General features: G+C 43.2%; 2 protein-coding genes across 2 annotated transcripts in view; both read right to left on the bottom strand.

Annotated features, from left to right (window-relative positions):
* Positions 1-1,342: 1,342 nt before the first annotated feature.
* Positions 1,343-19,610, bottom strand: gng4 (G protein subunit gamma 4). Its single transcript, XM_080482032.1, has 3 exons — positions 19,031-19,610; positions 17,624-17,729; positions 1,343-3,576 (listed from the first exon to the last, which is right to left on the bottom strand). Exons 2-3 carry the CDS (start codon positions 17,720-17,722, stop codon positions 3,448-3,450), a joined length of 228 nt encoding a protein of 75 aa, XP_080338158.1. The 5' UTR covers positions 17,723-17,729; positions 19,031-19,610; the 3' UTR covers positions 1,343-3,447.
* Positions 19,611-21,816: 2,206 nt separating this feature from the next.
* The window catches only part of lyst (lysosomal trafficking regulator), a gene marked incomplete at its 3' end in the record, with an annotated part of 39,797 nt that continues 34,600 nt past the window's right edge, over positions 21,817-27,013 (bottom strand). The window contains exons 40-52 of the mRNA XM_080482246.1: positions 26,629-26,695; positions 26,387-26,543; positions 25,726-25,866; positions 25,237-25,454; positions 24,920-25,150; positions 24,604-24,793; positions 24,378-24,514; positions 24,127-24,225; positions 23,512-23,651; positions 22,512-22,609; positions 22,246-22,402; positions 22,047-22,118; positions 21,817-21,955 (exon numbers count right to left, since the gene is read on the bottom strand). Coding sequence (XP_080338372.1) covers positions 21,817-21,955; positions 22,047-22,118; positions 22,246-22,402; positions 22,512-22,609; positions 23,512-23,651; positions 24,127-24,225; positions 24,378-24,514; positions 24,604-24,793; positions 24,920-25,150; positions 25,237-25,454; positions 25,726-25,866; positions 26,387-26,543; positions 26,629-26,695 — 1,846 coding nt within the window. The remainder of the gene's footprint in view (positions 21,956-22,046; positions 22,119-22,245; positions 22,403-22,511; positions 22,610-23,511; positions 23,652-24,126; positions 24,226-24,377; positions 24,515-24,603; positions 24,794-24,919; positions 25,151-25,236; positions 25,455-25,725; positions 25,867-26,386; positions 26,544-26,628; positions 26,696-27,013) is intronic.

Raw genomic sequence — 27,013 nt, forward strand, 5'->3', positions numbered from 1 at the left:
CATTAAACACATCTTTCTCAATAGATGTACATTTCCTTGTCAGGAAAGGTTTTTTTTTAAAATCCAAAATAAGAATCAAAAGAGAGGGTGCAGCAGACTGAGAATACAACGTTTGGGTTATGCAAATGGTTTGCTCCGAAAGAAAACCCAAAATTTTTTAACATGCTAATTAGTTTGAGATAAATTACTAAAAGTTGAAATCAGAAGAATAAACATCCCTTATTAGCAGAAGAGGACAATCAAACACCCAGGTAATGTGCTTAATGGGACTCTGTGAATATGTACTGATCAGCTTTTATTGACAGACCAATGGGATTGGTGTGACAACATTGTTTTCTAACGTCGTCACACCAATATTTAAAAGTGCAATAAAAGTAAAATCTGTGAAAACAACTTCAGGAGATAATGAATGCATTAATGGAAAGTCATATCATCCATTTGCAAGCTGCTAATTGAGGAAAAGTGCATCACTAAGACTTTAATATGAAATAAATTAAGATAATGAACAGCACAAGGCTTTAAAAAAAAACAACACATTTTAACTTTGCACGTTTTTAATCACATCCTGTTTCTTTGAGTATCTAATAAAAGTAAAAAAAAAAAAAAACAATACATGAATTTGTAATTAATCAACTGTCAAACTATATTTTTTACACTGACAGAAACCCACAAGTTGATTTCCTTTTTTGTTGACAAATCCGACTCTGATAGAAGTGCAGTGAAGTTTATAGTTGGAAAGTAAAAATAAATACCTGGACCAGAGAAACACAGTATTCCTGTGTGAGGCTTTGACAGGTATACATATGAAGAAATACCAATTATAAATTGCAGAGAAAACTCATGAAGATAATATAACTGAAATGTTGAAACTTCCATGTTTTAAATGTATTTTCAATCACGTTTCTATGTTAAGAGAAATAACCAACCAATTACCCCCCCCCCAAAAAAGATAATCTACTTCTTTGAGATGCTGCTGAGTTACTGCAGCTATTCTTCATGCAAAGTGCAGCCTGTGCATGTTTTTCCCTTTTTTTTTTTTTTTTTTTATTTTTTATGATTCCCCTTCCTCTCTCAATTGTAGATGGTAAAAAGGCAAAGTGGCCGAGAGCTGTTCTGAATCATAATTCTTTAAAAAAAAAAAGAAAAAAAAGAAGCCACAACACATGAAGAGTGCATCCAGATGGCCTGTGGTTGAGCTCAGCCACAGGGGGTCTCCACTACACACCAGAATACCATGTTCCTCTGCAAGACCCTGGCTGATTTGTGCTGGTCTTTTATGTTATCAGTGAGATCTGACAGAGTGCAGTGAGAGACACGAAGCAGAGATATCCAAGACACATTTGGGTTGCTGTTTTCCTTTAATTCATTTGATCCAGAAAATGATTTTTGAATTTTAATATTTTTTTTTACAAAGCCTGCTATTTAAGTGCTATTTTCTTTTACCCAAAATGATAAATACCATTCATGAATACAGCTGCACATTGTTGACATATCCCGAACCCCAATGATATTTGTATGTGCAGAGTAGCACCCAGATAATCAATGAGGAGGCAATATTTCATATCATTATAGTTCTCTCTGTTATAGATAGAAATAAATCCATGCAATATTCATCTCTCTATCTGTTGTATTTCTAGTTTCAGATTTGGCACCATCCTGAACATGAGGTCAGCGAGAGTGACCTGAGGTCGGTCTCAGGTTTTCACATAGGAAAGGAAAAGAATCATTATCCTGCAAACAATTTGAGCACACAGGGTATTTTGTGTGTTGTGACAGTCCAGTATCACAGTTTGATTCCTAATGCGAAGGCTATTCAAGTACCAGGAGGAACATCGTCTCTCCATTTGACAGAAACGGTGCAAAAATCCTGAACCACCAAAGGGATCACATTTATGTAAACGACCCTCAACATTGTTCTTAAAAAATACTTAGATAATATCAATAATTGCATGATTTATAAATGTTTTTGTTTTTTCTTCTTTTCTCTAAGTATCATACAAGCTTAGTAGCACTACACGTCATGTAGCTGTCAGTGCTGTGCAACAAATATTCAATAATACTACTGATAATAACGATATTAATAACGATCATAACAATTCATCGTAAAAATTAGCAAATGCTATTCAACTACCATGTAAAGGAAATGTTTTGGACAGTGTGCTTTTTCTTCCGAAAGACGAAACGAAAACGGAAAAAGAGAAGGCGGTCGGAGGTCGGCGCGGAGGCCGGGTCCGCTCGCACAGAGATTGGCACTGTAACATACTGTACACTCTAAAAGACCGACGGCCCCTCGGAAACAGAGGACGCCGTCAAAAAGGAGCGGAGAAACATGCAGGCCTCTGGTTTGGCATTAGTGTCAAAGGCCTTGCCATTCACTCTAGGACAGGCAAAAAACAATCAGGCTCAGGAAACATGCCCAGAGAAATAAACGAGATTGTGATGGAAATGGAGGGCGGGCGCGGGGGGGGGGGGGGGCACTGCAACTTGTAAGAAAATATTACAATTAGAAGAAGGAGGAGGAGGCGGAAGATGAACTGATAGTGTTTCTAATTTGAAGTGGATGAAGTATGTGCAGAGTAAATCAAAAAGAGCAGCAAAGGTAGAACACATTAGCGCGGGCCTGTGGAAAGGAGATTCATAAATAATTTTTGACTTAAGGGTTGTTTGCACAGTGATAACCCCCGAGGAGCTCCTCTCGCTGTGGAAACATTAGCTCTGCACCTTTCAATAAACAGTCTATTTATTTGTCTGCGGCACAGCGCTGCCACCACTTCTTATTACGAGTGTGGCTGAAATTATTCACGACATGAGCTGCGGCGTTCTGAGTGTGAAACTGATTCGGGCTGCGCTGCCGACGATAGCCAGCAGGGTCGACTGCTGCTCTGGAGGGGAACCCAAAGAGAGGCCGCTATGGACACGGGTGTCACACTTCAGTGGTGCTTTTGGTAAGTGTTGCTACAAATAGTGAAACCAAAACACAAAAAGTAACTTGAACTATGGTCAAAACTAAATGTTTATGCTTTTTTTTTTGTGTGGTTTTTTTTCGCATTCAGATAAAGGGGTATAAATGTTTAAAAAAGTCAGACACTGGGCAAATTTCCGTTTCCTGAGGCAAGTTAAGATCTAGCACAATAAAAGATTAAAAAGGAAAAAAACAAAACAAAAAAAAAAACATCTCTCATCTCATTAAGCACTGAGCAAGGCTGTTCTCTAATAACAAAGCAATAACAAACCTATTTAACAAGACATGATATGCTCACTGGGTTGCCAGTTTGGTGGCTGACTTCCCCCAAAACCTTCAGCCACCCGGACAGAGCTGACCAACAACAGAGTGTCCACCTGGGAAAAACTCCACTCAATGCCTACGGCCAGTAGCTTCAGGAGAGGTGAAGACAGAGAAGCCAGGCAACGCCGTGCCTGCACCTGTACGGCTCTACCAGCAGCTCATCAGAGGATGGTGCAGAAGAACTTCTTCTCCCGGAAGGGGTTCTCGGAGGCGGGGACCGGCACGATGAGCGGGTCCTCGCGTATGTGGGCGTCGCAGTATGCCATCAGGTCCGCAGCTGCTTTGGACACCTGGAGTGATCAGAGAGTAAATATCATCAGGGATCAGATAATAAACCATAAATGGGCTTTAGTTGCACAGCGTCATTAAGAGTAGCAGTCATGAGAGCGAGATCCTTATATTGCTGGTGCATTAGCATTAACATTAAGAAACTGAAGGCTGGAGGCTGGAGAAATTATATTTCCTGAGAAGTTTCCTGAGAACAATAGCCTGAAAACTAGAGTACAACAGAAAGCAGATGACATTTCACCTTAATTTGCACCGTTAAAAACGACGCAATGTCAAAACTCTCAATGGTAAAATCAAACATTTTTGAATTTTGGGGAAAAAACAAAACAAAAAAAAAAACAGTGAAACCGATTTTTATGTCGTTTCCTTGAGTTGAAGTTGTTGTATATAGATTATTATGCTGTCGTTTTACTGGTTCAGCCCACTCAAATTGAGCTGTATGTCTCTGACACTCCTGTTTTATACCAAATAAACAAACAGTCGCACTAATCACCCGGTCCCAGAGGTTTGCAACCTTCATGACCAAAAGAGCCGTTTTTGTCATTTTCCATCAAATCAAATTTAACCGGAGCCACGAAGCAGGTCTAACCTTTAAAAACAGGCTGACACAGCTTCATATTCATGTACTGTATATGGTTTGGAGATACGTAGGAAAACTGCATCTTATGTGGCATTTATGAATTTTCAATTACGATTTAGGATGGTAAACATTTACTTTTCAGCTCTTCTGTACTGGATTTTAGTTGTTTAAAGCAGCTTTTTTTTTTTTTTAAATCCTTTTGAGATCATTTCTTTTCAAAATCTTTGTTTGTTTTTAAAGCTTATTTTGCAGTTTCGGTCATTTATTGTGGTTTTCGCTCCTATTTTGCCATTGTGTCTTATTTTGAAATCCTTTTTAGCCTCAAGTTAAGATGCTTTTTAAAAATGACTCTGTTGTGTGAATAGAATGACAATAAGATCAAATGCTTATTGACGTATACTTTAGTGAAAGCCTCAGGGAGCCGCCACAGAAGGGCTGAAGAGCCACATGCGGCCCCGGAGCCACAGGCCGCACACCGCCATTCTAAACATTATATCCACTGACCGGTAAAGTGAAGAGTAGCTATCGTATATACTGTATATATAAAGGCAGCAAGTGACCATTTTGTCCTCAACAATGCTGTGACAGAAGCAGGTATAATGTAAAAATGTGAGGCTCTAGAGAAGAAGGGTCAGATTTAAAGACGTGGCTTCAAAATGGCAGCTCTGGTCTCCGGCGGTCAAAATTCCATTAGAAATGGTCAAAGAAACAAACAGCTACATGCATTTTAACAGAGGCTCCCAGAGAGGTCTCCCTTGCTTTAATCTTCAAAAGATTTCAAAGCTTCCACAATATTTCTCCCGCACTGCTCGTCATTTCAGATAATTTCTGTCTGTGTCTGTGGTTGATTCCAATTTTCCTCCATAGTGCTTCTGAGTCATGCGACTTACAGCTTTAAGTTCAGCCCGAGGCCACTGTTTTATCTCCCTCCATTCTTTTTTGATCACTACTCTATTGCCGTCTGAAAGAGACGTGAAATGCCCTCGAGAAATCTTTTTTTTTTTTTCTTCTTCTTCTTTTCTTCAGAAAAGTTTAACTTAATGACACCAGATGATTCATCCTACTTCCTTTTAAGACAAAGCATCTTTGTTTAGGTGAGACTGAGACAGAACGCTATTCACAAGTTCAATCTGAACTTTTATACTTCCAAAGTTTACTTCATGAGATTTGTTCCTCAAAACTGGATTTTCAGGAGTGAGATGAGTCTGATTTAAATAAGTTGCGTCTTAATAGTTGAAGAGGACAGGATAAAAAAAACAACTTTGAAATATACTCACAGTGATTGGAGCTTATGTTAAACAGACCTACAGGGATGCTGGTATACGTACTAAATGTTCTCTATTTATTTTCACTCTTGCCTCTAGTTCATCCACAACACGTCCGCTTTATCATTTCATCGATATAACCAAGAATACATGAACCAATCACACCAGAGCGCAGGCACATAAGAAGCAAGCTAAGAAAACCTGGTGCGTTGACGTCTTCACCGTCTCGACGGTTCGCATGAACCACGTGCGGCTCGACAGCCCCTCTTGACTGGCTACCCTGCAGCTTTCCCAAAATTGTGTGTAAATAAAAATTTGACGCCAACTTTATTGCACAAAAGACATTTTCTTAAAGGACACTCGTCTGTCAGGGTGACAAATGTGAGGCTTAATTAGTTTTTAGTCAACTAAAATATGTGTCACCCACCCGCTGCCTCACTGCAGGTGAGAAACGTTGAGTTCCCCAATAAGCCTCTCAGGATGCTGACCCTGAACGAATCCTGAAACTGGAGAGTTAGAAAAACTGATTTGATTTTACTGCCAAGGTTGTGGATTTACATGTTTGCTTGACAGGGGCAGAGATAATTGAAGAATTGAAGAAAAATGACTAAATGTTAAAGAGGCATGAATGACCAGAAAAGGCTAAAAATGGTAAAATGGCAAAAGAATCGTAAAACTCATGAGCATATAAAACATCTAAAACCAAAAAATGGCTAGAAAAGGCCTGAAAATGGCAGAACTTTTTAAATGATTCATAAAAAAAAGCCAAAACTAAAACAGCCATAATAGCTTACGTTAAGCCATTATGGCTGTTTTAGTTTTTTGTTGTTTTTTGTTAGTTTGGGTAAGCCGCTTACCAGAAGAATACTGTAAAAAAAAATAAAATAATAAAAAAAAAATAATCTACTGAATCACAGTTTTTGGCAGCTATAGCAAAGCATCATGTAAATGTTATTTGGTGAAAAGTGGACAAATGTGGTTATTTTAGTCATAAATGTTGCAGAGCTCCGAGTTAGGCTCATAATACTGAGGTCAATATAAATATTAAAGTCACACAAATATGACAACAACCTGTTTCCTCTGCCTTTAATTCAATCACCCATCGTCACTATCAGTGGCGGACCTGGCTGCTGAGCCGGTGCACGCCGTGCCCCTGTTAAGTTTGCGCCCTGGGGAGTCGCCCACTTCGCCCCAAGCCAATTCCATGTGATTTCTTTAGCGTTACCCAAAGAGAGGTACGGTTGATGGTGTGTCGAGACCAAACATTTATTACTCACATTACTGATCAGCAGCTGAAGAGGCTCAAACATGTTCGAATAACACTGGGACAAGTAGTTTGACTAAATCTGACAGTGTTACATGGAGGTTTTTGCTTGTTTGCAAATCACTGTGTGTTCATTCTCCGAGCACATGTTTTTTGTTTTTTTTAAGAGTTAAACTTCCACCAGATCAGACCTGAGCGATGTCGGATGTTGATTTTGTTCTTTGAAGCTGTATATTCCCTACGCGTCAGTGCCTGTGGCGACGGCTGTGAAGCCTCCTCCTTCAGCCCGAGGCGAGAGGTGGAGGCGGCCGACTGCGGTGACTGACGGGTGTTAAGGTGGGACCTTGACCAGAAACCAAGAGACCCGACGCTCTACTCCTCACCCTCCAAGCAAAAAAATAAATACATTAATAAGTAAAAAAGTTGCTGTGTGAATTCTGTCAAAGTCAAACAGAGTCACTTTAAATGTTACAGTACAGCCAGACTGTATGTGAATGTAGAGTTGCACTCGGGAGCCGAGTGGGAGGTTACGGGGAGGGGAGGCGGTAAATGGAGAGCAGAGGAGCAGCTGCATCAGAGGGATGCGAGGGCTCAGGGATCGACGTGGAGGACACAGCCATCTGATCTCCTGCCTGCCACTTCACCTCACCCACTGCTGCTCTCACCAGAGAATGCAACGAACGCACCACATCCATCAGGACACCTCTCAGCTCGGGCCCGGAACGGGGAATTATCACATTTTTACCATCTGACAGCAGGAAATAGCACAAGGAGAGAGGATTAGTGCTGCTGAGATGTATGAATCCCGAATAGTTATAACTAAACTAAGACTAATCTTAACAAATGCGCCTCAAGTAGAACCACACTACGCATTATTTGGGATTTTGACTTACTATTTTTAGACAGCAAGGAAAAAAACTATACCAGATGTCCTAAAGGAAGTTGATTTTTATACACTTCTTGCAGAATTTCAACAAGGCCCCCAATCAACTGGATCGTGAATGACACACTCATATTATTCAATAAGTATTCAGCTTCTATTAAAATTGCATAAAATTTGACAATCGTTGTTGCCTGTAATCCCAAGGAGGTTGAGGCAGAGGCGAGAAATAAAGGGAAACAAATACAGATAAGTTAATCAAACTTAAATGGATGTATAAATAAAAATCTAAATACAATAGATTAAATGTTATCACAAAGCAATAAAATCAAAACAAATAAAAATCTATAAATGGTTAAGAGACTGAATTTAAATAGATCAACTACAATCCTGGTTATCAAGGTTTGTCTTAAGTTTCCTTTTAAATAGGTCAAGATAACCTAACATAACAGAGACATTCACAATGGTGTTATGGAGGGATTATTTTAGGAATAATAAAGTATGTTGAGTAACCTCTGAGAAGCTGACTGAATTTCTGCCTGTGGCCATAAAGAGATATTATGTTATATAACTGAACTTTCTATCCAGAAAAAGGAAGCACACTTTGAACATACCAATTATAAGGCATCGATTTGCAAATATATTCTGCTGAACCTAACGTTAGTATCGAGCCAATCGGCTCCGCGTTTCTGCATCTCCTTCTCCGAGATTCACTGCTTTTGAATGTTGCACGAAACCGCGCCATCCTGTTTTAGGTTGAAACACGTTGCGGTGTCTCTCTCCAGTTTCACTTCCACTTTGATTTCCATCCTGTACTTTTAGAAATACCCAACGGGGAATTGAAAGAAGAAAAAAAAAAAACTCCAACATCCAACAGTGCAACAAACTGAATAAAGGCGAAGCGACAAAGCAGTGTCATCGCGCATGGCTACCTCTCTGCATGATTCTGTTCGCTTTCTGCTCTAACAACTGTACTGTCGCCACCTTCTTCCAGCTAATGTGTCTTTATTATTTATGTCTGCTACGCTGCACCTGCTCTCTGGATCCGTCTTGCAACCCCCTATGTTGCTGTAAAAGTCTGGTCGGCCTCAATACGACTGCAAGGACATTTCAGAAAACAGGCAAAAAGGAGTTGATTGTCAATAACCTGCAATTTGACTGAGATATTTTTTTTATTCTTTGAGTTTATAACGAAAACCTTGAATAATCTGTCGCTGCCACTTGAAACTGGAATCCATACGGGCCTCATTTACAGAGTTGATGTTGGTTGTATTGCGGCAGGCGCTGCCGATATTGACTTGAAGGCCTGTATAGCACTGGACTTTATAACAGTGTTATAAAGTCAGGATGTGACCGTTTTGAACCCTGACGGGGGAAACCTCGTGGGACATACTGATACAGATGTGTAGTGGACACAGTAATACAGCCATGTCCTGCACGGACAATGCTGTGAAGTATAGCTCATTTGTGACCAGTGAAAGGAACAAAGAAGACAACAAATCTAACCATTCCTTCAAGGACAGACTTTGTGACTCTGTTTGTGAATAAAAGCAAACACGTCAATACCTCGACTGGACATCAGGACAAAGAAGCTCCATCGACTTCCATCAGTACTGATTGGACATTCAGTAGAAGTTTTAAAAACTACAAAGGACACATACTTTTTTTTTTTTTAAAGCAACTTTGAACCTGACTCATTGACGTTTGGATGAAAAAAGTATTGGTTAACGACCACGTCAACGGAGGAGCTGAACAGGAGTGTGAAGGCAGGTTGAGGAGAAACGAATGTCAATATTCACCAGCTACACGACCGCAAGGTGTTTGCCAGCCTCAACAGACCCCCGCCACCTGCAACGCTGCCCCCGACTGTGCCTGCTCTGTCCGCCGCATGTCAGTTATCATTGATTTCCTTTGAACGATGTGCAGGTCGATAGCAAAACGCGGATACTTCTGATGTCTTTTTATGGATCGACTCATGTTAAAACGTCAATATTTGTTGTTCCTGAGCCGGAAAAAAACATCAGTATTTTATTGCAGTCACAACTTCTTTAACAAAAAAACAAACAAACATTATTTGTCTTCTAATTCAGAGGGGTACCCCCCTGGTGGATTGATTGCTGATTCTGGCACAATGGATGCATTTAAGTACTGTATAAAGGCAGTGATGTTGTTATTTTATGTTGTTTACCTTTGCCAACAAAAGTTGGTGGTGAAGGTTTTTGGCTGCGTGTATTTATTTGTTTTCAAAGCTTACATGAAAAGACAGGCAATGAAAAGAAACTTACAGCCTCCTGCAGCTTTTCGAAAACCGAGTTTCGGATATGAAACTGTTACACCAGAAACTGAGACGCTGCAGAGAGGAAAATCAGTAGAGCAAATAACATGTCACGTTATCAGCGACTTTAAATGTTTTCTGGTGCACAAAGGAACAAAAGTCTTTAAAGAGGTATTTCAACATTTACTTGTGAATTTTTGCAACTCGAAAGAGCGTTTAATTACCAAACGCTTAATTAATTAACTACAATTAGAAGGAAACATATTCATTAGGACCTGAAACAGACATGAGTCGCAGCGTTCAAACCTGCACGCAGCGGGAACATCACCAAAGCCCTCTTTTACAATACAAGTAAACAGCTTAATTATTTCCATAATCAAAGAAAAAGCAGTAATTATATTATCATGTAACTGCAGGTCGGGCTTCCGCAGAGCGCATGGGCCCCACAGGACAAACGGCGGTACTGCACAGTGTGTGTCATTAGGCCCGGGCTGATTGTAATTACACTGCAGCCCCATGATGGAAGGAGAGTCCTTCTAATTAGCACAGATCACATTCCTTCAGCTGATTGAGCAATTAATGAGGACGTAGTGATCCCTCAATCAGCGGCACAGAGAGCGCCGTCTCGTCACTGACGCGCGCTCTCCCTCCTCGTCAGATCCCTTAATTAAATTTAAGGGGATCGCCAGACGTGGCCGACTGTCTGCTTTCTCCGTGCTTCGCTCTGCTTTTAATTCAGCCACATGCCTCTTCATTTAAAAAAAAAAAGAAATAATAATAACTGGATCTCCACATCTGACGAGGCGTCAATCACCCGCCAACTGCCGGAGAATAATACAGATGTGAAATTGTGCCCCACTGTTTTCATTTTAGATGAACACACTCCTGTTGACCTTTGGATTTGCACAAAAATATGCAAATACTTCAAAGTATAATAATTATAACTGCCTCCAGCTTGTTATAACCTTCCGTCTAAAACCAGTTGAATTCCTCTCCCTTCTTTAACGCATTCATTTAGTATTCCCCTGAACATTATTGTATCTGATTACATGAATGTGATCTCCGCTATTAAAAAGGAAAACTGCATGCAAGACATGAATTATTACGACTAACAACAAAGGTTAGACGAGGTAAAGGTTTGCTTCTCAAAGGTTGTGTTTTTCACCCCCCCGAAGACGAAAGTCTCACTGAAATGAGAACACAGACACCAATTACTCACAAAAGCTTACATTTTTTTGTCAGAGCCACTGTGGAGAGGAGTGAAAGCCGCTCAGATACACATCAGACGTGACATTTAAGATCCATTTACATTCAAATCTGACACTTTGTCTCCCAGAAAACCCAAAGAGTGACAGAAAAACTGATGAGTCAGATACACTGTGATCCAAAATACTCCTCATCTCAAGATAACAACTTAACCCCACTTTGCATCCCTTTATTCACATTCCTCGTTCAGCGGGAGTGGGAATTAGCCGCACGGAAACACAGTTTACAACTTTGGATGTCCAATCAGTACTAATGGAAAACATCCTAACATGAAACTACCATGTTGGTTTAATCACTTTCATAAATGTGCAGTAGTACGGCATGAATGCACCTTCTACGGCATTTTATTTATTTTTTTAAACATAAGAATAGTAATAATCATGTAAAACAGGATTGTAATTCAGAACTGAATATTGAAAAGTGGCAGCCATGCTTGTACTCAACGCTGCATACTGTATATACTTCAAGCAAAGAAGCGTCATAGGGTAAGTGTGTGAATGCACACTAAAGGCTGCAGAATCGTGCCACGGAGGCAACAACCTTCTTCCGGCATGGTATCAAACCATATTACACCAAAACAAAGGGAAGAAAAAATAAAATAAAAAATTCTTAGAGGGTCATTAAGCTGCTATATTACTGATCCGGCTCAAACAGGATCGTATAATGCCGAACTAAACGTATTGCTTCAGTTGGTTCCAATCACTTCAGCCCTGAATGCACACCCACGACGTACGATTCAAGCGACACTCCCCGTCTCTCCTGCCGGATGCAGTTTTCAAAATTTCAATAGGAATCTGTCTCATTCACAGAAAGTGTATTTTCAGTGGCTTTGCCGTCGTTTGGGCGACGTTCTGTGAATCCACTCGGTTTGGACCAAACAAAACAAGAGGACTGCCTCGGCGGAGAAGAAAGCATAAGCTGTCTCTTCAGTAATTAAAGTGGACGGTCTAAGAAGACAGGCGTCCAAGCTCCTCAAGGTTTGTGAGCTGGCTGGGAACTCTCGTTATTTAGACTAAAGAGCTTTCAAAGCTTCACGCCAACATGGCTGCCCGCACTGCTAACCTCGTAGCGGCACTGCATTCAATAAATAGTATACAGATTTGAGAAAAATGAAGCATTTAGAATCGAATTTCTCTTTTTTTTTGTATGTAACTGGCTGTTATGTTACTGTTATGTTGCTCTTGCTCACGTTTAACATTCTTTCTACAGTAACAACATCTGAAGCCGTGAGCTGCTTCACATGCACAAACTAAAAATACTTCAGAATTCCCGCATTTAGTATTTACATTTGGTTATTTCGGGTAATTTGATTCCATTTGAGCATTTGTTTTTGTTTTTTTAAATGGTCTATTCAGAAATGAATTTTTGACGATCCGAGTTATTTTTTTTGGGCTATATACCTCGTAGTTAGTCATAATGATACACTGAAGGAAAAAATAAACATTGGCAATGGCTATGTTGTTTATACATGATATGTGAGTCACATGAAGGTTTTCTTTTAGGTCAGTGTTTCTAAAACGGGGCTACAGGAATGTCTGCGGGCAGAAAGTGGAGTACGTTTTTCATTTTTAATAATCGACCGCACCAACTTTTTTTTTTCAGATACACCTGTTCAATCGCTCAAATATCTGGAGCAAATCAATGTATTTGACATGCAGACATGTCGAGGATGTGCAGCTTACGTTCAGAGCATTAAAATCCATTCCAGTGACTTTGAAAGTGATTCTGATATTTGAATATTTCAGAAACAGCTGATCTGCTGAGACTTTCACACACAACCATGTTTCAGGTTTACAGAGAATGGTCCGAAAAGGAGAAAACATCCAGGTAGTTGGAGTTCTCTGGGCCAACATGCCTTGTTGAGGTCAGAGGAGAATGACCAGACTGGTTTAAGATGATAAAAAGACAACAATAACTCAAATAGCTGCGGCAGCAGAAGGCCACACCTGGTACAATATCTGCAGCAACATTCAGAAGAAAGGTCTGGATCCATCCTGCCTGGTCTCAACAGTTCAGGCTGGTAGTGGCATAATAGCGTGGGGGAAATTTCCTTGGTACGCTTTGGAACCCTTCATATAAATCCTGCATTTCAGCACCACAGTGAACCTGAGCATTGCTGCTGACCATCTCTTCAACACACACTACACTCCTGTGAGAAGCTCCACTCATGTCTAGAACTTTTTTCTTGACTAAGATGATAACTTCATTCTAAAGAACTCCAGTCACCACATCTCACTGGGTTGATGTTCTACTGACAAATCTGCTGATGTCGTGTCAATATGGACCCAAATATCCAGTAAAATGGTCCTAATAAAGTGGCTGACGGGTGTGTATTTGTTAAGTGACCATTAAACTGAAAACAATGCATCTTGACAGTTATCCACCTTAACAGTGCAGTAGTGGTGATGATAAAGTGTTAAAGTCAAATAACCACGGACAATATTATTGAAACACATTTTTAGAGCAGATTTATTTTTGGTGTGTGCAAAAGAGCTGAATTGAAATGATAAAATAAACTTTAGTTCAAACTTTAAGTGCAACAGTCACAACAAAAGCATCTAATTAGCACTATAAAAGATGCCATTTTATTCTCCTACAACCATTTGTATGTTACTGACATTTTCACAAACGTCGATTTACACATATTTTAAATATAAATCAAAGAGAAGAAAAGTATGCCTGAATTGTCCTGGTCCACCTTTTTTCATAAAGTATGTTCTGATTTCAGTGTAAAAGGAAGAAAATGTATATGATACTGTTAAAGGTGCCACGTGATTCAAGCTCTTTGAAAGGATCTGATCCTCCATCACTTTGGTGGACGTTGTAGAAATTTGACGACCACTGAAATAGATTAACTCTCTGGAACAAACATAAGTTTTGTGGGTTGAATCATCACAGCACAAATCTACTTCCAATCATTCTAAGTTCTAATAATCGTTCTGTGTTTTCCATGAGGAGGCTTTTCGTAAGCAGCCGTTGTGCTGAGTCGGGATGGTGATGTATGGCGAGCTTCCAGTAGCCGCTATAGAACGCTGAGCGAACAGCCTCCAGCCTGCAGGGCGATCATTCCCCGAGCACATGAGAAGCTCGCCACCGAGGCGATGACACTGCCGTTTAAGTTGCACGAGAAGTCGTTCATTAGAGATCCCGAGACGAGCGGCCCCTTCACATGTAAGGAACGCGAGAAAAACTGCTTTCGACGTTGGCCGACACACAATGCGATGAAACAATGACTTGCATTGTCTTATGAAATGGACTGATGTTAAAATACATCTTTAGAAACGAGCGAAAAGACGTTTTCCAGAAGGATGGCCGACCTTCGCCATCGAGCCTGTATCAGGACTAAAAGTCAATATTTAACTGTGTTCTGTTGGAGGACGGTGTGTTTTTATGATACACCGCTTCATGATAAGCATGTTAGAGATTAGACGTACGATGGAAGACGCAAACATGGCCTAATTTAAAGCTTCGGACTTTGACACAGAAACCCGAGGAGGAGTGCTGCAGTCACACAGACCCAGAAAGCTTGACACGGGTCCCCATGGGGAGGAGAGAGCTCTTTGGGGGTCAGGGAGCAGAACGAGATCCTCACAGAAACTGCTGGAGGACCTTGTGGGGGACAGAGATATCTGTGCTTCTTTGTTTGGATAGAAGAAGGATAAATGGCGGCGACACATCAGCGATGTAATTAATGCTGCCACCTCTGAGCACGGAGGCTGAATCCTGTCCGGGGATTTTCTTGATGAAGGCTGCACGTTAGGCTCGTTTCTGCTGCAACCTAAACACTGTACACTGCTCAGTGGTGTGATTAGCTGGTGTTTCCTGGCAAAGTGGGTTTCTTTCCAAATCCCCTGATTGTTTTTTGAAAACGGGTTATACGGTCGGCTTTGAGGTGTGGATGGGCAAGGCGCACATTTGCTGAAAACGATGACGTCATCGCTCTACCTCTCGACCCCCTCCGTGACGTCACTTAACACAACAATGGCGGACGACATGCTCCCGGTCGTGCCGCAGAAGCTTGTGATGCGAGCCGCTTTAATTAGGCGATATGTCAGATTTGTCCATGTCTTCTTCTCCGTTTTTGGTGTGTTTCTGTGACAGCGTTACAGCGCCACCTATAGGCCTGGCGTATGTACTATACCAGTGAGTAGTTTTCATGGTGTCACGTGAACGCAGATGTTTCCAGGGTGGACAGAAAACGTTTTAAGAACGACCGTTTCGGCTGGTGCGGACTGGGCCTTATTTCCCTCTAGGTGTAAATGGGATGGTCTGTCTCTCTGTGTTAGCTTTGTGATGATGGACTGCGACGTGTCCAGGGTTGTCTGGATCGGCTCAAACAAACTACTTAATTAGGGCCCATTTACACAACTACGAAAGCGAGTCAGAGTGGTGATACTTCGATGCATTTGGGCATTTTTGTTTACACGTAAACAAAACTACAAGTCACAGAAAAAGATTATATCTGAAAAACTGCAAAGTGGAGATTTGGAAAAGCTCCGTCTGTCTTTTCTTTGCATGTAGACAGTCGTTGGGGAGACGGAGTTTAATGCCACAGTATGCACCAGAAGCGTCATCACCATCATTTGTGTGTGACGGCTATGGCTCTGAAAGCAGTGCCAATACGTCCTTATACTTTGATTCACAAGATTCCCAGTCAGTATTTTCTTGTATTTTACTTGTTTTGTACTCTAATGCCACTTCACTTCTCCATCGTTCCAAACAAACGACCCTCGCAGCACAAGGAACAGGAAGTGCCACGTGCCATTCATTGTTGTTGTGTTTTTTCCAGGATTTTGATTGGCTGGCATGGCTTTATGCTTCTTGTTAAACTGTCCGCTATATTTTTTTTGTCATGCTCATAGCAGCTCTTAATGCGGGTTTGTGTAAATGACATTATTTTTTTTTTTTTAAATGATCTGGTGTAAACAATGTTATTTTCGAATACGGCGGAGGGGGAAATATAGATTTTGGTAAAAACCCGGCTATGTGTAAACGTAGTTTTAAATGAAATGATAAAAATACACAGATGAATGGATCTCAAAGGACGCTGCGCTGAGGCAGAGTCACTTTATGCAATTCCCAAAAAATACAAGAACAGTGAACTGATCACGACTCATGTCTGCTAATCAGGAGGATACAATAGCAGCTATTACTTTGAGTGGCATGGTGGCTATTGTGAGCGTTAAGTTGGAACAGGCAATAAGAAAGTGTGCGATAAAAACTATGATTTCAGTCTATTTTACATAAAAAAAAATGATCCATTGTGAGTCTGATGACGCAGTGTGGAAAATGGCTCATTAGTTTTAGCAGTGAACCGATAATCCCTGAAAGACCGATTCAGATTCACTTCCACTAAATCAACCCATGTTATAAATGACTTAATGCGTTCATAACGGACCGAGCAAACAAACGGAGCACAACAGCATCTTAAGAACGCAAAGAACCAAAGTTCCTGTTCAGTATCAGCGATGAACAACAGAGAGCCACAAAATGTAAAGCTGAAACAGATTAGGAGCTCGACTAAACTGTTAACCGTTCCATTCATACATTTATACATGTATGGGACCGTAATCTGCCCACAGCTTGTTATTATTGAGCTACTTCAGTTGACCTCAGACGTCACAGACCACACTCAATAGTGAGTTAGCGTCCCGCTCCTTGTAGCCACAAGAAAACAAACTCTGCTAGTTTTCACTATCTTATTACAATTATTAATTTTCTTCTGTTGGAACTCTTTTTTTCACATGTTGTTCAGCTTCCCAGTGAGGATTTGGCACAGAGCCTCTCCCGTCCCGTCCCGTTCTATGTGTATGCAAAAAGTGTGAAGCCAGGACCCAAAAACAACATTTTACTGATATTTTGTGTTTTGCACATTAGTGGGTCAAATTCATACCAACCACGGCAAAAGAAGCCTCATCACTGAACATGTTCAGAGGTTTCCAGATGTTTATTCATGCAAGTGTCCGACCTGCACCCCACCTTACCTGAGCTCCAGCAACCAAGAAGCTTTCCCAACGTTCGACTTGACAAAAAGGGTTAAATAACTTTTTACCAGTCGGGGGCTGTATGATATCAGGTGAAAGACAAGAATAATGTTGTTGAGCATACGACAACAATTCAGCCTATGATCAATAGAGCCACTTATGTAGATGATGTTAATGTTTTTGTGCTTGGATTATTTAACTCTTCCTGGCAGCTGTGTTTTCTCTCTCGCACCTAATTTGCTGGAGTTGCGTTTATTGATTGATTTATTTCTCCACTTTTGCTGTTTTTGGCCACATTTCTCTGATTCCTTGCGATTAAAACATTTTTTGTGAAGTGAATGTGATTATTTACACCGGTTTTGATGCACCAACATATCCTTTGACTGCGGATTAGATCGGCATGGGCAATATTTAGCTTTTAAAATATTGGCATATTGGATATCGGCACAGATCAAATAGTGTGCATCATTAGCGTATGCATCTTCAAAGCAGCAAAGTGTGTAGTGACACACAGACAGAGGTGAAGGACCACTACCTTTATCCTGTCCATGCAGGCCTCCATCTTCAGCTGCTCCACAGCTTTCCTGGCTTGAGAGATGCTGGCCGTGCTGTTGTTGGCGATGCCGTCCTTCATGGTGCTCCTGTGACGTCAAACAGGGACAAAGATGAGAGGTGGGATGGAGGGAGGGGGGGGGGGGGGGGCACATAGAGTCAATGAACATCACATTTAATGCAGAAAGTGGCAGCCCCCCAGGCAGTGTCTCGGCCCCCCCTCCATCCTCCTCTTAGTAGCTTCCATTCTCTACCTCAGCCTTTTTTTGTATTTAAAAAGACTCGTTTTGCAAGGAGGAGGGGGCAAGTTTGCTATTTTAAAGCGGCCAAACTCCATTTTATCTAAAGAAAGAGCTGTGAAGGCAGCAGCTGGCCGGCAGTTTGTAATTTTACAGTCAGTGATCAGGCACGATTGTTTTTTTTGGTCTAAATTGTCTGGAAGAGAAATGACAGAGAGGGAGTGATTAAAACACACAGAGGAACAGGCAAACGGGGCTTATTTTGCATTGCTCAAAAGCACTTGAGACATTTGAGGGTAAACTGTATTGCATGGTGCATGTTCTTCCTCTATGGGACCTGAAACTGGCCCTGGATCAGATCTGACCATTATTCCATCTTGTCAACTTTCTCCTCCAGTGCAGCTGCAGCCTGGTTCCTGCAGATCAATCTACCTGATCCTGTTCTCATCCCAGGCCCCCTTTGACCCCCCCTCACTCCTGATGTGTCCCAGTTCGGGCAGCAGGAGGAGGAAGAGGAGGAGGAGGAGGAGGAGGTGACACCTGACCGCAGATGTGTTTTATAATAACATGCATGAAGGTGGGCTGCTGCTCAAATCCACTCACAGTGGATTTTTTTTCCTCTCCCTTCCCTCCATTGGATCAATTTGTTTATTGCATTTCTATCATCAAGTCGAAATCAAATGGATTCAATCGGGCTTTATAATGCAAATGTTTGCAGGAGGAGGAGGAGGAGGAGGAGGAGGAGGAGGAGGATGCAGGCGAATAATTTCCAATTCATCACCGGTGGATCAATTTATAGCTTTTAATGAGATCCGAGCCATCAGGCCTTCATGCATGCAGGTTTCCCTCCTCCTCCTCTTCCTCGGTTCGTGCATCCGAAAGGTTTCTTCGGCTATTCGCAGCCGCTGTATCCAAATGTAACCAGGCTAATTGTTGATGCAGATCTGTCAAACATGAGCGACTAAACAGTGGACGCGCAGCTCGAGCTGCGGGCCTGGTTAAAGCAGAGCAACAGAGACATTATGCAAAAAAAGATAAGAAAATAACAACATGGCAGGAAACCATTCGAAAGGGAATAAATCTCCTGAAGCGGAGCTGCATTATTTTGTCTAAGAGCGTATAAATATGTAGGCTTTCAGCCTCCGACCTACCTGAAATGTGCCAATGGTTTTTCCAATTTGGAGAATTCCGGGTTGACTCCACCCAACACACATACACACACACACACACACACACTCACGCACGCACGTTTTGCGCGCACACACACACACAAAAAAAAAGAAAAAAAGAAGAGGATCTGTCAAATATGAAATGATGTGAGGAAATCCCAGGCTCGTTTCGGTCAGGAGCTGAAAAGCCCGAGGAGGTAAATAATAAATCCTGGCGTTTTTGGTTTCGCCTCCGTTGCGCGTCGTGCGTCCTCCGTGTGGGAAGGAGAGGAGATCCGAGCGGAGCGCGGCGGGGTGCTGCTGAGCACCACGGCTGGATTTGGAGAGATGTTACGCATGCAGCAGGGGGGGAGACCTCAGTGTGACGATCAGATACAGGCATATACAGGAGGGACTCGATGTAGCGGACCAGCAGCGAGCCAGGGCGCGTTTTTCCTCCGCCACAAGCCGCACCGACGCCCGTTGGATAAATTATCAGCTAATTATTGCAGCAGAAGGCATCGGAGATCTGCAGGCTTCCCCATTTCATTTCGACATCAGCTTTGACATCACCGGGTCCCCCCCTCCCTCCCCTCCAACTGCATGATGGGCCTCATGCAAACCAGAGAAATCTGCTTTCTTATGGTGTCCCTGAACGCACCTTCTCCCCCCCAACACACACAAAGAAAAACACAATGACCAGCATGTAATATTTCTTCAAATATTTTATATATATTTATATATTTATAATATACGCATTACTTGGTTTGTCCATACATACACAAACGCTCATATATACAGAAAAAAACAAAAAACAAAACACTGAACCTCGGTCCAAGATGCCACAGCAGACCAGAGGGGTGAAACAAAAAAAAAAAAACAATGCTCTTAAATTATGCATAGCTTAAGTTATTAACAGAAAAATAATACTTCCTTCTGTCACACAGTCATCTTTGCCATTTTCTCTTCATTAAAAATACACACGTACAAAACGTTTGAATGCTCAGGAAAAGAAAAGAAAAAGTTTGCGGGTTCAAATTTTTCCTTCAAAGTCGAGAAGGGAATGCAAAAACACTTTGGACGAACAATAAACAAACTCAGTAACAACGTGACCTGCACAGAACAGTCCAGGTCGGATGAGGAGGAAAGAATTAGACACAAGAAGGAATGATGATAGAATAAGATTATCTTCCCTTTTGTCGTATACAAATCAAACACAAAGTGTGAACTGTAAGACTTCATGTTTTCTCACAGATGCCTCGCTGCCAAGGCCAAAAAAAAGAAAAGAAAAAAAAAAAGACTGCTTTCACAGCTGTGACTAAACAAACATCTGATCTCTTCCTACATGGAGCATCGCTTGAGAAAATAAATGTATTGCATGTTTATGTCTCGTATTGCTTTCTGGGGTTAAATCAAAGCTCAGTACGTGTTAAGACCACAATTTGTCGGCTCGCCTTGAATGAAACTACCACTTCTCACACACAGTGCAATAAGCTGAGTGGGAATGTAAAAGAAAAAAAAAAAAAAAAAAGCTTCACAGGTGGAGTGTGTGTGACTGTTTGAAAAGCAGAGCTTCAGTGTCGTCAGACCCTCCTGCCTACAACAACCTTTAAGTGATGCTGAACAGGTCCTCAGCACGTGTTCTACATCAGGAACTGAACCGAGGGGCAATCAGGAAAAGGCCTCTCCGCTTCTTCTTCGGGCGTTTAATGCTGTTCGTTTAATTGCTTTCTCAGACTTCCAGCGAGCCGTCAAAGTGGTTGTAGTGCAGCTGAGCGTCGGACGAGGAAACGAGAGAATGGAAAGGAAAGAGAAGACGAACCTTCATGCTGGTTGTAATAAATACAAAAAAATAACGTTAACATTTCGGGGGAGAAAAAAAAAAAGTCAGGTTCAACCGAGGCGGGGCTCGAACGACAAACATTATTAGAGCAAAATGGCAGAATGTCCACATTCACACAGTCAAGGTCAGCATCATCCCGGCATGCAAAAGTAGGGCAGAACAAGAGGCAACACAAGGTACACTTCATCCCACCGCCCCACGAGTCCCTCCGCAGAGATATAGGAAGTGAAGCTGGGCTGAGAGACTACAGCGTTCAGACTTGAGTGGAGCAGACAGCCCAGCGGAGGGGCGTCTCACTCCCACAGAGCCGGACGTCTCCCGGTGACAGACTGCGAGGAAGGGCTCCCTCCCCGCCAGCCGCTGCAGCGTCAGCACGACACGCTCGCCGAGCTCTGCCGGCAATCTGTCAGACGGTGACATGAAGTAAGGCGGGGTGGGGGGTGGGTGTGTGTGAGACGGAGGGGGTCCTCACACGTTTATGTTCCGGTTCGGTGAGACAATAGCAGCTTAATCCAGGGAAATAGTTAAGATGAGAAGAAACACCAAAGAGGGAGTCAAAGAAGAAAACACTCAAATGAAACAAACGTTCTGGGGAAAAAAAAGAAAAGAAAAAAAAAAAAAAAAAAAGCCAAACATTTTTTATAAAGTGTCTGTTGCAGCCTCGACCAAAATCATCATTCCACATTCCTTCTCAGTATGTTTAGAAATATATAGTTCTATACATATAATACTATTCTCGTCATCAGTTCTTGATGCTGGGGGTTGGCTCTGGTTAGAAGTCAGGGGGGTTCAGAGGTTGAGGCCATGCGGACGCGTCTTCCCGACTGTCAGGGCCGACAGCGGGAGGAGGACAGGAGGAGGACAGGAGGAGGAGAAAGGGAGGAGGTGGGGGGGGGGGGGGTCCCTCTTGCTGAGAAGTGGACCGAAGTAAACGTCAGACACGCGGTCAGCCTGCAGCATAGCTGCTCAGGAAGGAGTAGAACATGGGCAGCTTCATGCGCTGCTGGTCCCGTCGACACCACGCCATCACTGTGCCCTCGCTGTTGGCGGTGTAGAGGTGGTGGCCGTCGCACGAGTACGTCAGACTGGGGCGGGCGAGACGGGAGATTATCAGATTATAGAGAAAGATTTGCAGAATTAAATCAAGAGAAACAAAAGTGCACGGTGCTGAAATACCTGATGATGGGCTTGCTGGACTTGGGGAAGGTGATTTCTCTCACTGGTTTCAAATCCCAGGTGCTCCACAGCCTGAAAACATTTCAAGAGTAAAAGCCATCAGTGTAAATAATTCAGTGTGTTTACAAGAGGAGGAGGAACACACGCAAACACACGCACGCACATAAACACACAAAAAAATTTAATAAAATCGGCCCACCTCACAACTCCGTTCTCCAAACCGCCGGCGATGACGTTGACGGACACGCCCTCCGGCTGGTTGGAGAACGCCACTGAGCAGATGCTCTCTCGGCAGTGCACGTGACCAATCAGGTCGCCGTTCACCGTCCACAGGCGAAGGTCGCTGCCTCCGCCCTCTGGAGTTAAAAACCAACAAAACAAAACAAAGAGAGGTCATTACTCACATCAAAAACATTGGAATGATAATGAGATTGGATTCGGTTTACGTAACAAGACGTTCCTCACCCGAGTCACAAACTGTGGCGATGTCGCCGGTGGTTTCGCTGGCGGACACCGCCGTCACCGGACTCTTGTGGCCGGTGAGACTTTGAACATAACACAGTCTGGGGGGGAAAACAAAACACAAGAGCGGCTCAGAAAACATCAAAACTCTGCAGATATTCAAGTTTCTCCATGAACTTTGGGCTATAAACTGAATATTGTGGCTGCAGTTATTCAATTCATTGTTAAAGTAGCAATAACAATTACATGACTTTTAGACAAAACGTCATTTTTAGAGATTCATACCACAAAAAAAAAATCCCATCTTCAATTAAGTATCTGCGGATTCTCTCCAGAGTTGTTGCCAAGAGCTTCAGCTCCTGTCACATTTCCATTTTAATAATAATAATAAAATATTTTATTTCTACGCCCTCCTTTCAGGACACTCAAGGTCACTGCACAAAATGAAAATGTTAAAAGACAGTTAAGAACTTCAGCTTCTGTTCCCATAGTGAAGGCAGTGGTAGAGTGACTCACTGCTCCTTGTTGTGGTACAAACCCGAATTAAAATAATAATTAACAACACGCACCGAGTTGGTTAGTTTGTTTTGTTAGTAATGGTCAAAACATCACATGTGTAGGAGAGGCCCGGAGCGCTGCAGCTGACTGGAGGGTCAGCAGAGGTCTAAACCAAGCGACCCCGCCCACATTGATTATTCCATGAGCTCTTCTGGGTTGTGAACTAAACATCATGCTGTCTTTTAACCCACAAAAACCACCAACCTCACAGTCAGGCGACCGTACAGCAAAACTGTAGTATAAATTGATGAAATGTACAAAGGCTTTTGTTTTAATGGCTATAAATATAATATTTGGTTGAAGTTAACATCGGAATTTTACAACTTCTACTCCTGAACTCTGAACTCTGCCATCCTGCCTGACACTGTTTTCCCTCCACGCCAGCAGCTTCTCCTCTGGGCCCGCCGCCGCCGCCACCTGCGGCTGCAGCTTGAATCCCACCGACCTGTTGAGGTCCCACAGGATGCAGGTGCCATCGTCGCTGACACTGATGAGGATGCTGTAGGGCTTGCAGACGAACAGGCTGGTGACTTCTCCTGTGTGTCCGTACAGGTGAACCTGAGATTCCACCTCCATCTCTGAAGACTACGACGAGACAACACACACATCTGGGCACATTAGACATTAAGCACTCACGCACGCTGACTTCATGTTAGTTTGGATCAAATGTCTGGGTATTAACTTTTACAAAATACAACCCTTCCTTTAATCATTTTTCAACAGGGCTTTGTAAAGCGCTGCAAATTAATTGCCAGAGAAACACCCGTCAGAGGCGGAGAAAGAGGAAGCGTAGATGCCTGGTGTTGGGGACCGATGAAAGACTGAAAGCTTCTCTGATGACTGAACTCTCAGACCTCTAATTCCACTTCTGGGCTCGCTGGAAATGTGTTTCAAGGGCAACTGTGATGTGACTAATGAAGCTGAGCGTTTGAGCACGGTGAGGCTGCCTAAAGAGGGGGTGGGGGAGGGGTGGGAGGGGGTGTAATGGGCGGCGGGTGGGTGGATCGGGTGCTCGCGTGGAGGCGGAAGGTTAGAAGGGGACGTTGCCATGGAAACCCACCGTGGTGCTGGTGAAGCGGTTGCTGTAGGCGGTGATGACTCCACACTTGCTGCCCGTAAATAGCTGACAGCCATCAGGCACCCAGGCGCAGCTGGTCACCTGGAGGAGACGGAGATGGCCGATTGGACACTGGAAAACGACGACCCTGAAAGCTCATTGGTCAATCGTCGCCGTGGAGTCGAGCAACGCCGTTTACTTGCCGATCCCGTTTACATTTCTGTACTTTATGAGTGTGTCAAACCAGTGATTACCTGGTGGAGTTGTGAACACTGAATAAAGTTGATAGGTGGTTCGCTCTGTTTGCTCTTCAGCCTCAGGATGTTGTCGGCGTAGCCCCAGCTCAAGATGGCCGACCACTGGATGTCCGTGCTGTGCATGCTTCGCACACCTTCGCCACAAAACCCACAAAAACAAGCGGAGTCAGCCAGACGCGTGTCGTACCGAGGCTGAACTGTGAGTGAGTGCCGGGCCCCCTACCCTGCTCCTTGCTGTAAATCATCATGAGGCAGAACTTGCGCGACAGGCCGCAGATGGCTCGCGTCGGCAGCGCCAGCAGGGATCCGAACCGCTCCCCGTGTGGCTGGCTGAAACACACCACCGGGTCCGGAGTGGAGGGCGAGCCCACGTATTCACCCCACTTCAGACCTTTGATCCATGGCAACGGGCTCTGTGAGGGAGGGGGGAGAAAATTGCGCGAGGTGAGGAGCACATCATTTCACGGATGTTGTATTAAGTCATGCGTTCCTCGGAGCACGGTGGGCCGGCGAGTCACTGACACCGCCGAGCAGATTACCGGGCAGACTATTTCCTTGGTCGGTTCTTTGGTTTCTCTGAAGGCGAAATGAACGAGGAGGCCCATGGCTGCCGGTAACTCCCCCTCCATCAGGAGTTTGGGCCCCGCCCTGCTGATGTGGGAGGCATTAAAGAGCTGTCTGGGGGTCTGTCCGTACGTCTTGATCATCGTCTCGAGGGCACGTCGCTGGACCGGGTCCTCCACCGCTGACACGTCCATGCCAAAATAGGTCTGTGAAAAGTCAGAAGCAAATGGCGAAAGTGAAGAAAAAAAATCTAACTGATATCATGCGGAGGGAATGATTGCCGACTACGTACGGCCGGGTGAAAGACGTTGATGGCCTGGACTGCAGCTTTGCCTTTCTGCTTCAGCCCAAACACCAGATCAATCCACTGACACAGCGTCTGGGAGACCTGGTCCGACTCCAGGGCTTGTCGGTGGATCAGGATGAAGAGACGCGGGTCGTTGCGAGCCCAGGGTGGTAAATTCACGTGATTCACCCTCTCGCCATTCTGACGAACCCCGAAATCAAAACCTATCCAAGGGTAGATTACATTAGTGTAAAGTGGTAAAAAAAACATTGTCGAGCCATCCATGTTATTTTCTCCATTTCATTTATCTTTTAATAAATTCTTTTGAAATGATTTTCTTTTCTTTTTCTTCTTAAATGTGGAGAAATTATATTTCACTTCTAATCACATTAAGGTCTATTGTGGACGCGACAAATAATTTATTTTGAATCCGGAATCCATGCAGGTATGAAGAATAAAGATACACGAAAGAAAAAAAACCAGAAATATAATTACCCTCTCTGTTGACCAGGAACTCTGGGAGGTAGAAAAACTCCGGGATGAGCTCCTTCACATCGGTCATGGACTCGTAGGAGGACAAACGCCACGTGGTGTTCATGGAGTGAAACGTCCGGTCCGGGATATCAAAGCTCTGGTCTGATTAAGGTCAAAGACAATCTAATTGCACATTGGACTCGCTGATTGAAAACACCCCCTTTCATGACCTTAAAACATCACGCTTGCTGAATACATTTACAATCACATAAAAAGACACCTCGGAGGATCAGATGAGAGAGAGAGAGAGAGAGAGAGAGAGAGAGAGAGAGAGAGAGAGAGAGAGAGAGAGAGAGAGAGAGAGAGAGAGAGAGAGAGAGAGAGAGAGAGAGAGAGAGAGAGAGAGAGAGAGAGAGAGAGAGAGAGAGAGAGAGAGAGAGAGAGAGAGAGAGAGAGAGAGAGAGAGAGAGAGCGAGAGCGAGAGAGAGCGAGAGCGAGAGCGAGAGAGCGACAGATGAATGAAAAATAAATTACTGCAAAAGAAAGAAGCAAAAAGGGGGAAGGGAGATGAGCGGATCAGAGGGAAGTGCACAGATGAAGTAAGCCTTCATGGCAGCAGGGTAACGTGCTTCTCAGTTAGACCAGATATCAGGCCGGTCCAGGGAAGCTTCCAGTGACTCACCCTGGTACGCCAGGAACATTTTGGTGAAAGGAGGCATCCGAACCAGGAAGTGCAGCACGGTGCCGCTGTTAGAATAGTGCGAGCCGTAGTGGTAAGGCTGCACGGGCGGCATGGGGTCGTCCTCCCGGATCCCCTTCTTGTACTCCTCCTCCAGGTACTGGACGACAAACATGCCAGTAAGTTTGCTTTACCAGACACTTCTGCACACACAGAACATGCTCAGAGCGTGTACGGGGTCCTACCCTGTAGTTGTCCACATAACGATCCTCTTTCTCTTTCGACTGCACTGCAATCGGTTTGATTAAGTTCCTGCAAAGACAAGCAAAGTGCTAATGAGTCAGTGTTCACAGTGAGGAATGGCAACACTTTCTCATTTTCCTAAATCTATCGACAAAATCAGAACACATTTAGGTTTACAGACAGCGCACATTGCAACTAATGCATCGCCATGACAGTGAAGAAACGGATTTGATATATAGTGTTGGAGAGACTGCTCTTCATGACAACAGAGTGAGAAACAACTAAGAAATATTTAAAATTATTGGTTTCGCAGATTACATCAAGCGTGTTTAATCCGGGTACAATTTGTAGTTGCTCTAAAGTTTATTTCAGGGTAAAAGATATGGA

Source organism: Lipophrys pholis (assembly GCF_963383615.2).
Source record: "Lipophrys pholis genome assembly, chromosome: 15".
In the NCBI taxonomy this organism is placed as follows: Eukaryota; Metazoa; Chordata; class Actinopteri; order Blenniiformes; family Blenniidae; genus Lipophrys; species Lipophrys pholis.

Excerpts from the sequence above, each read along its gene's own strand:
- gng4 (XM_080482032.1), bottom strand. The coding sequence starts at position 17,722 with ATGAAGGACGGCATCGCCAACAACAGCACGGCCAGCATCTCTCAAGCC. Across the intron at positions 3,577-17,623 it reads CCTGCATGGACAGGATAAAG|GTGTCCAAAGCAGCTGCGGA; the intron begins GTAGTGGTCCTT and ends TGATCACTCCAG.